The following is a 10,823-nucleotide window of genomic DNA, read 5'->3' as shown; positions in this document are numbered from 1 at the left end:
CCCACCCCCGGCTCGGGACGTCAAAAGCCCGTAAGCCCTTCATACTAGCGCGTCGTGTGCGTTTCCATGCACTGTTCCTGCGCATCCCACGTCTTGCGATTCGCTGTTTTTCTAGATGCATTCCCGTTTCGCTGGGATCTAATCCGGTTGCCCTCATGCTAACGCAGAAAACGAATCACGGGCGTTTGACTTTTGACCTATCACGTGACGCAGCGCCGTCGCTCTCTTTTTTCATGGCTTCCAATTTGCTTTCGCTACGCGGATTCCAACGGTCGTGCCGTCTGCTCTTTTCCTTGGCATGACTTTATGTGTGTTTGTACTTTACGTTCAGTATGACTTCCCTCCTCACTCTCGCCAACGCCAAGAGAAAGCGTTCTAGGAAAGTTATTGCTTCGCTTTTGTTCGGTTAGGCCTAAAGACTCCCCGTGACATTGTGGTTTTGTTTATCCTCTTCTACTTCTGTTTTTCATACTGAAGCCACACTTATGCAGGTCTCCATTTCCACGCTTTATGTTTGCTGCCTTACGCTCTTTAGTGCAGCGCCATCTGCGGTCGAGCGCCGTCCGCGTCTCTTCATTAAAGACACGAGCCGAGATTTCCAACTCAGCCGTCAAGCGGTAGACGACGTCGTTTAAAGGGAAAGAGAAACTGCATCGCCAAATGCGACCCGGACTCGACCGAGTTATGGTGCCGAGTTAATGTTCCGTGGAAAGGCGTGCAAATGTTCCTTTCAGACAGCATACTTTTTTTTTCTTTTATATAAATAGGAGGGGCAACGAACGGCGAAGTATAAAGAGGCCGATCGTGCAAGGCGGTGATGGAGAGAATCGTATTTTCGGGGATAATGGAAAAAGAACTTCGCTTGGTGTTCCGTCATGCGCGGCCGTCTTCCGACCGACCGCTGACAATCGCGTCTATTTTTTTTTTTTACTTCCGGCGTACGACGCGACCGATTCGTATGCAAAAGATGACGACGTCGACGCTGTCCGCAAAGACCACGAACGTACGTGGGACGCGTCATGCAAGATATGACTTGACATTTTCTCTTTTTTTTTTGTTTCTGTCAGAGTCATCGTACTTCGTACAACGGCTGTAGCCGAAAGCCACAACGTGGGTCATCGACTTACGACGTGGTTCTTGGTCCGGGAACGCGAGGCTATAGCTGTGAACGACACATTAATGTCAGTGCGCCTAGCATTTTTACTTGAACCGTGGCAGACACGTTCAGTGTCAATATGCTCGTAAAAGCGTGCTGCAAAGTTTGCCTAATACTCTTAGAATAACGCGCGAAGCATTTTAGTAACTTGTTCATTGAAACTTTTACTCGTTATTACCACTTTAAACTGACCCTGAAATGGTCTGGACGATTTTGTAAACACGCATTGAGCCGGTACAGCAAGTTCCGAGGATCGTTTGAAGAACAATTTAAGCTTTCTGCGTCGTGCGTGTAATTTGTTACAAGACTTTAAACGTGCGGATCACTACAGACCGCAGCGGCTCAGCCAAACGAGTTTTCAATTTCCCGCTTCCAATATTCGTAGAATTGTTTTATTATACGTAGCAACGACTATCCTGTGTTCCCTCCAGGTATGTGAATGTCTATTTTGGCGCTTTAGTATTCCCGAAAGTTATTACAGCTTCTCGCATTTTCGTTTAGTTGCTCTTTTATTTGCCCACTCTCTTCTGCAGTGCGTTTCGCCGCATCGGTTAACGAGTCCCCGTCTACGCGAGCTAGAGCAGCGAGCTTGCAGCTGTTGGCTTACTGACGTAAGCCAACACTGACCAGTGCTGCTTGATATTTAAACTGGACTAGTTAATGAAGTAGCGTCGTCTTTGTGGTAACTGAAACTACGATATGACTCTAAGAGACGCCGTAGTGGAGGGCTCCGAAAATTTCAACCACCTGGAGTTCTGTAACGTGCACCTAAATCTAAGTACACGAGCCTCGAGCATTTTCGCCTCCATCGAAAATGCGGCCGGGATTCGATCCCTCGATCTTCGGGTCAGCGGTCGAGCACCTTAACCACTAGATCACCGTGGCGGGTGAACGCACTTACGAAAGAGAAGTATTGTGAATTCGGTCCTTGATTTATAAGAAATATTGGTCGCTATTGCTGATTGAGAAAAAAAATCAATAAAATAAATGATAGTCATCACTAAGCCAAGGCATCTAAAAATACACGGGTTGTGGGCCCCACATATTTTTCCCACTTTCCGCTTTTCTCGATGTGTACTGAATTCTGGAACACTTTAATAAATTAGGTATTATTGACTGGCATATTGCAGCAGCCTCTGCCCAATAATAAAGTCATATGCACATTCAAAATAGGGCATAGTTAACGCATGAAATTGAAAAAAAGTGCAGATTCTTGCAGTATTGGGTCACGGTATGAAACAAAACGTTAGAGAATGCACGGCCATCTCCTCGAAGAAACACTACGAGGGAAACGGTCGACTGAACCGAGATTAGACTTTTGGTGCGTACTTTATTAACCTAAATTGCGCAGTTTATTTTCTAGAGATAATTTTTATTATTGATACTTTACTAAAGTGTATCTTCTAGAGATACACTTTATTATTCATACTTTACTAACGGTTGCCTAATAAATTGAAGACGAAAAACGATAGCGCAAACGAGGCGAGGTCGACACGCGAGCACAGACTGGAGTTCTTTTTTAAGACGAAATTTAATTACATCATGGTGCCAGCGTCGGGTATCCCCTAAACAACAATGTAGACTGAAGTCAGACAGTTCAATAACGCCAGTCCCGTGTTTTCTGTTTGTCATCATTTTTCTTTTTTTGCGCTACTGTTTGTTCCTTTTCTAGTCGTGAACCTACTCGCCTAATAAAACGTTTTTCAACAATGCCCGACGAGTTTTATTTAGGGTGCGATCTTTTTACACTTTTTGTTACCTATAACATTATTAGATTGATGTCGTACTTTACTTTATTAGCTGTTTCCCCCACATTTAACTCTGTTAATGTTGTCCTTATGGCGATAGGCAAAGCTGCTCCCGAAAGTGCGGTTCGTTTCCGATGCACTGCGCAAAAGACTCGCCATCGTGGAATAAAAACACTGATGTTTTCTATCTGTAACAAGTCAATGAATGGTACTACCATCGACTAATACGCAAGAAAGCGGTTGTTCGATTATATTCCGCGTTCTATTACGTCATTAATACGACGTCAGGTACAAATATGCAAAACAATTCGCCTAACAGGTCCATGAATCGAAAACAAAATCATGTGTAACCCCTTGGGACACGCATTATGATCGAATGTTTATAAACGCGTGAAATTTATGTAAATTGATGCCAATGTTGCGAACACCAAATTTAAAGCAGGTGGAAGTGTTACAACGAACTATAGTGCATTTTACAGCACTTAATTGTAACTACAACATAAATAATTATCTAATTACTGTACAGTCAGTCATGCTATATTTCTTCATAAACCAAATTCAACTACTAAAATAAATTACATGCGATAGTTAAACGTAAAGAAATATATTGAAATTCCTGCCGAAGCATCCCACGTCCAACGTCAGGTGAAGCACTGTACTGCCTTCGCCAAAGCCGTTGTGTGTAGCAAAGTAATTCAACCTGAAGTGATATAAAGGAGCTTTAGGCAACAAGAACGCTTAATTTACCATTAGCTCAGTGTTTGTGGCCTCTTCCTTGCGAATAGTGCATAGAAATGGACAAAAGTAAGTCGCTTCTCCAAATGAGGACGCCTCGTCTAAATGGGATAGAATGCGTTGCATCAACAGAATGCGTCCCAACCTGTAGCCGAAGGAGAGGCCGTACTGAGTGACGCTGTGAAGCGACGCGTGACTAAGCACGTGCTCAACGGGCGCACTGAAGCGTGGGCTGTAGAGCGTGTCGAACGGGCCCGTCTCGTAGAGGCCGTCGTAGAAGGTGAAGTCGCACACGCCGTCCGCAGGCAGCGGCTGTGACTCGTTTGTCGCCGCCCCGAAGACGCAGACCAGCGGAAATCGCGTCATGGGAGGCTCTGAAATTTTCATCGGCGTTGCAGAGAAAACCAAGGCTCTTTTAGACGATGTGTCGCAATCAATCAATCAATCAATCAATCAATCAATCAATCAATCAATCAATCAATCAATCAATCAATCAATCAATCAATCAATCAATCAATCAATCAATCAATCAATCAATCAATCAATCAATCAATCAACGAAGAAGCTTCAGCATTCCTGTTAACAAAATCTGTACGTAATATCTGGAGGTATATAAAAAAGCTAGTTGCCGGTTCAAGACAAAATTTATGTTCGTCGTACATCCGTCTCTTGCCATACCAGTTTCAATATGCACCAAGTTAACGAAACGGCCAGGAGAGCACCAAGACGTAGGCGGCGATATAGATAGATAGATAGATAGATAGATAGATAGATAGATAGATAGATAGATAGATAGATAGATAGATAGATAGATAGATAGATAGATAGATAGATAGATAGATAGATAGATAGATAGGCTCAAGCTGCCCTTTGGTCACCAAGAATTTTGCATTAACAACAACCAGTAACAACCGTATTCCATGTGCCACCCGTGAACGCGTCAGCTATAACAGCGGCATGGTTACCTGTAAAAATTTCGGTATGAAGCTGTATGGCCCGCGCCACGCTGCGGTCACTTTCAGGTGGGAAAGAAAGAAAGAAAGAAAGGACAGAAGGACAAGAAGGAAAGAAGGAAAGAGAAGAAAGAAAGAAAGAAGGAGAGAGAAGAGAAAGAAGAAAGAAGGAAGAAAGAAAGAAAGAAAGGAAGAAGAGAAGAAAGAAAAGAAAGAAAGAAAGAAAGAAAGAAAGAAAGAAAGAAAGAAAGAAAAAGAAAGAAAGAAACAAGCGGCCGCCATCTAAGAGTGCCGTGCAACTATACCTCTACAACTCGGTCGCTCCCCTTAAATCCCTAAAATACATTTATTACGCCATTCGAAGCTCGTCACGGATTATTGTGGCCTTAGCAATGCGCTTTGCGAAACGCCCTCAAGTAGGCGCGAAGCGCTCGAAAGGTGACACGCGCAAGAGCGACATTGAGGAGGCGTGCAGTTGAGACCAGGAGGTTGACGCGTTGACAAGCACCCTTTTACGGCGCGCCAATTTTTGCATGTCATATCGCGGCGCTGGCCTTCGGAGGCACGAGTCGCTTGACTAACTGAAAATGCAGAGGAAGCGACGGCACGGAGCGTTCGCTTGAAGAGCGTGGCTGCGTGATGTCATGATCTTGCTTATGATTGTCTAGAAAACGCATCTTAAGAGCGCAGGTAAGGGAATTGTTTCGGCGAAGTGATACCGACCATAATACATGCAATTGTCAGTTCACGTGATATACTGATTCGTACTTTGCCATCTCTGCCAATGCTGGTACCATTAGGCGACAGCGCGAATTTTTCTAAACACGCATCGCTATGTGAACGTGAAGATAACAGGATAAGAAGAAGTGCGAAATAAGGAGAATTGTTCGAGGGGCTCGTTATTTCTCATGCACAACTAATGAAACTAACCGACAATAGGGCCAAGGAAAGCATAGAGTTCATTATTTGTTGTTTTTAACGGTAGTGTAACGCCTATGACTTGAATCGAAATGAATTAAAGTGGACTAAAAGACCCTTTCCGTCGGTGCGATCCGAACCCACACGCTTCGAATTACGTTTCAGACGTTCTACTGCTTGAGCTACGACGGCGGGCGCTTCCTCGTTTGCTTTGTTGCGGCATTCATGCGCGTAAATCCCTAGGAGTGTTTGCTGCAGCGCCACTCGTAGCGAATGCGCTCCGACTTCCAATAGAATATTTGGAAGTTGTTTTAAAGGGGAGCAACATTTAAAGTCTCTTTGAACTCCTACGTGGAATGCCGGTGGTAGCAGAATGATTTAAGGCACTTACGTGCGGGACGGACAGGCTCCGTTGGTGGCTCAGTCACAACCGAGGTAGTCGAGGTTGGTGGGTCGGTTGCAGTGCTTGTCACCATACTCTCAGTTGGCTGGACAGGCGCAGTGGACGGTTCATTCGACGTCGACGTAATCGAGGATGGTGGGCTCGTGTCTGGTTCACTCGACGTCGAGGTAGCAGAGGTTGGTGGGTTGGTGGCAGTGCTTGTCGCCATACTCTCAGTTGGCTGGACAGGCGCAGTGGACGGTTCATTCGACGTCGACGTAATCGAGGATGGTGGGCTCGTGTCTGGTCCACTCGACGTCGAGGTAGCAGAGGTTGGTGGGTTGGTGGCAGTGCTTGTCGCCATACTCTCAGTTGGCTGGACAGGCGCAGTGGACGGTTCATTCGACGTCGACGTAGTCGAGGATGGTGGGCTCGTGTCTGGTCCACTCGACGTCGAGGTAGTCGATGGTGGTGGGTTGGTGGCAGTGCTTGCTGGTATGCTATGCTCAGTTGGCTGGACAGGCTTCGTCGGTGGTTCATTCGACGTCGAGGCAGTCGAAGTGGGCCGGCTGATGGCAGTGGTTGTCGCACACTCAGTCCGCAGAATTTCGGGCATCAGCGGTGGTAATTTCACTTCGATTACATCATCTTCCTCCGTTCCGGGAGTGAGATGTTGCTCTGCGTGCGTCAGCGGGCATTGAGACGGACTATGCTAAGAAAGGTATGCATGATTTACTTGAATCAAGTAGGAATACTCAAATACTAAAATTTTTGCGTCATGCATCAAATACAAGTACAGTGTATCGAAAAATATGGCACTATTCTGGAAAGAAAATCGTAGTATTTACATATTTCAGCTCGAGCAAGTTGAGGGGTGAAGCTGCTTTTTGGGGCCAAACGTTGCCAAAAAGATTGACTTTTTAGAAATGTTATTTTTGAATTCTACCATTACTGACGCATATCGTGAACAATTTTTGATGCTTCCTAGATCATTATTTTAGCTTTACCAGTCTTTTATATCGCATCATCAGCCAATGGTGTGTTGTTCATCGCTATTTTCCCTGGTTCGTTTTGTTCAACATCTTTTGGGAAGCTATTCTCCGCTATGGCGTACCCAATTTTGGTAATTTGTGTCTTCGTGAAGAGCTGAGTGTTTAGTGAGTTCACTAGGGTGCCAGAAGTTACTTTGGGAAGTTATGAACTTTTAGACAGTGTCCAGAAATCGAAATCGAAGAATAATTCAGTTTCGGCAGGAAAATTAACATATCGCACTTTGGCGCACGCAATCTCTTGTGGAAGCCATTCGTTTTCCAATGTTATGAAAATACAATAACCATGTCTTTTATCACAAAATGAATGTGCTTGTGCATTTGTACAGACCATTTCGCTGTTTACAAAAGTGTGCCCTGAACGGCTTCCGGTTTTGTAGCTCACGTATCCGCCTATACAGTGAGCTAGGAAAGCGGCAATGAGGAGTAGTAGTGGAACGCAACTCGATAACTTTTAACATTTTCGCTCGGCGTAACGAACGTTTCAGAAGCTATATTGGCCTATTAAGTTGTACCTTAAATTATAAGCATTAGTTACGAGGGAATATACACTGTTCTATTATCTGAAAAAAGTCACGTTTCGTAGCGTAGTGGTTAGCGCCACGCGGTGCGGAGCGAGAGGTCCCTGGTTCGATTCCGCGCTTCGGGAGCATTTTTCTGAATTATTTTTCTTTGGGGCTATTATATATATATACATACTTATACATATGCGGTGCATGACGGCGGCGACGGGGACGGACAAAAACCATCCGAGACTGTTCATATTGTAGCGGGGTTGTATAATTGCTATCGCAATAAAAAAGAAACTAATAGACCATCTTAACACTGAAATAGCTTAGAAACTTGCTGACCGAATAAATGGTGTTGCGCCTACTAAAGCTTCATTCTACGATAACCTCTGTGTTAAGCTAACATCGTGCCTCTCTTGGAGCACGTATATAACTATGGTTTATTATAAACCATATAAAACATGGGGATACAAAGGGATTCACGATATTAGCCTTTCAATGTATGCAAATTAGCCTACCTTTCATTCGTACGTTCGCAACTACAATTTGCGCAACGTGTGCACACTCACCTCCGTGCGATAGGGCGACCGCGGCGGCAGCGAGCATCGCCACGACCATAGCAGCACACGCTGCCGCGGTGAATATGCGGATTGACTTAACTCTGCAAAAGGGCATACAAGCAGGAAAAAAAGGAGAAAAAGAAACTCTGCAACAGATAACAAGACAAAGCTTTCTGGCTCGCAAGGAATAATTAACGTAATGTACGAATAATGTTTGGCAACAGTCGGCCTTCGCAATTGTTAGGATATTGATTTCAGCACATTCTTCTCCTATATGCTCATTACACCCGTAAGATATCGTAGGGCATCATCGCGCTCTTAGTCTTTCACTATTAAAGGCTGTTATGTAACTGACGTGCCTATTTTTTGTTTAAATATCCCATCTGTAGGAATTATTGTTCCACGGAGGAAAATAATATGTCTTCACATATCGAGGTATCGAGGGCAGAGTAGTCTGATTTTTTCTGTGACGCGTAAGGACAGGTCGTGGAAAAGTCGTCTGAGTCTTTGGGGAGCGAACCAAAGGAATAGTAGAAAGGTACAAAGACCTGGAAAGCAAAGGGACATGAAGTGCGGACAAAAAAAGCGGAACGTAGTTAGGACTAGTGGAGCGAAGCTAAAGACACAGCGGAGCAGATCGGCGCCTAGCTGGTCCTGACGTTTCGAGGTTATGCCGGTGTTTTGAATAGTCCACCTGCTGCGGCTGTTCCACGTTTCGCCAAAGCACATCAGCGTGGCCCTCCGCAGCAGTTCGTCGTAGTTAACGTCTGCGGCGTGGCTCTGAAGCGACCTCACGTTGAGCAAGGCTAACGTAAGCTCGTCTTCCCCGACCCCGTCTTCCCCGGCAAGCTCGGCTAATCGCCTGGTCACGACTGGCGCAGCAGGGCGGTTGCGCGCAGTGTCGAGGCGGATGGGCGGAGCCAAGCGCAGGTGCGCCGCGGTGACGTCACGGTGCACGCGCAGTTGCGAGCCTGGGCTCGCGAAGTAGGCGCAAAGCTATGCACAGCTGTGCCACCGTTTGCTAGGCGAAGCGTGGTAACTTCGCCGCTGCGCGTAGTCTCTTGTTCGCGAAGGACAGAACAACGCTCGGCTTAAGCAGCTCCAAGTTTAAGAAAGAGGCACTGTACAAGCATTAAATATTACCGTCGTAGTGGTGGGACCGCAGGTGTACGTCTATTGCCGCCATACGCTGGAGGGCAATGTTCCGACGGGTCGTCACTACGGCACCTTATAAAAGGACAAAGCGGCCACCTCCTCATGTCTGACATCAAGATAACTTGCAGGGTACCCTATGCATTCGCCTAAGATGAACAGTCAATTTCACGTTTGAAGAGGCATCTGAGGCATCCGCCTTAATAAACTAGTAATAATATAGAAACTTGAGCCAGTTGGTACGTGTGCGCTGCACTTTACGCATGATTAATAAGCTAGACTTATTAGCTTTATCTAGCCCTTTGTACCAAGAGGAGTGTGAGGGCAAGATCTCGAAAGATTAATAAAAGTGATAAGTTGAAGGAAAGCGAATTATAGTTGACGAGTATTTAATTCGTCGCAGTGATTGCCGTGTTCATTCGCTCATAAGTAGAAGGCATTTTGTAGCGTTAGCTACACTGGCCTAGCCGAACCAGTTTCGCGCGCCTCCTCTAGAGCCGTGCTGCGCATGTGCGAGGATCAGTGACGTCACGCAGCTGGCGCACCGGAGCCGGCACCTCTCGCGCACTCCGCCGCCGGTCTGCGCATTCCAGAGACAGTGACGTCGCAGCCGTGGCAGGCGCACTGACGCCGGCTCGCGCACAGCTATTCGCCTTCGCTGTGCAGTCGCCGTCAGACACTGCGCTGGAGCCGCTTGATAGCGCCTCTGACTGGCGTTTGCCAGTGTGGTATAGCCATGGAGAAGGAGAGCGCAAATGCTGCTTAACGGCGCAGAAGAGCGGAGAAGCTTAACTCATGGGATCCCGAAGTAGTTGGCTGGCAAAATAAATATACATGTGCCACATAATACGTAAACTGTGTGTGTGTCATTGGAGCAGAAGTAAGCATGATGCTCAAGCTAATCCTAGACAATCAGAAAAGCTAAGAATAATCAGCTGAACCTTTGCTAACGCTACGTATATCCTGGCATAGCCGAGCTAAGCCACTGCAACATTTTTTGAGGTAATGAATGCTTTGACTTAGGACTGCGTTCAGATACGACATAATATTAGAAACGGCATATGTTTTGACGTGGTCCAGGTCTTCTCAGGCGCACTTGGACCAAACTGAAGCGAAGTTGGGATTTCTCTGATGGCGTGCAGCGATAAAAACTAGGCAACTGATGAGCTTTCAGAATTTAAAGAACTATTGATCACAAAAGCTTCGAAGAAAAAAAATACATTACCATACTTTCTAGCTAACATCAGTGTATTCTGAGGTTAAATTAATGAGAGAAAAAGAAGTAAGACTTATGGCGAAGTACCAACGAAGAGGTTGATCTTCTTCAAATGTGTACGGGCTTGGTTTCCCGCGATTGTGAGGTTGACCGCAATCATTTTCATGGAAGTCGCTCTGGCATCTGAGAGCATCCAACGTCATACGAAAAAATACACTCGTAAATAGCATATCCGCGGCTCCAGTGTCAGCAGCAGGGTCGCCAGGTCGAAAAGACAAAAACAGCCAGAAAAGTAGCCACGCAAGGGTGAAAACAAGTGTGCGGTGTTTCTATTTAAATGACTAAACGCAAATGCCTTTTGGCGAAAATGTATATAAGTACAGCATGAACCCTTCAATATTAGAGTTACTGATATTCAAGCGTAAATTGTTGACTTTAGCAATCA

At 45.7% G+C, this 10,823-nt stretch overlaps 1 protein-coding gene across 1 annotated transcript; it reads right to left on the bottom strand.

Annotated features, from left to right (window-relative positions):
* Window positions 1-2,696: 2,696 nt before the first annotated feature.
* Window positions 2,697-8,981, bottom strand: LOC119378341 (mucin-2; the record flags this gene model as incomplete). Its single annotated transcript, XM_037647507.1, has 5 exons — window positions 2,697-2,721; window positions 3,785-4,013; window positions 5,902-6,570; window positions 8,020-8,111; window positions 8,738-8,981. Coding segments are annotated over 5 exons (1,259 nt in total), but the record flags the coding sequence as incomplete, so codon positions are not given.
* Window positions 8,982-10,823: the final 1,842 nt, after the last annotated feature.

This window comes from Rhipicephalus sanguineus, unplaced genomic scaffold (assembly GCF_013339695.2).
Source record: "Rhipicephalus sanguineus isolate Rsan-2018 unplaced genomic scaffold, BIME_Rsan_1.4 Seq788, whole genome shotgun sequence".
Taxonomy (NCBI): Eukaryota; Metazoa; Arthropoda; class Arachnida; order Ixodida; family Ixodidae; genus Rhipicephalus; species Rhipicephalus sanguineus.
This window is presented reverse-complemented; position numbering and strand designations above follow the sequence as displayed.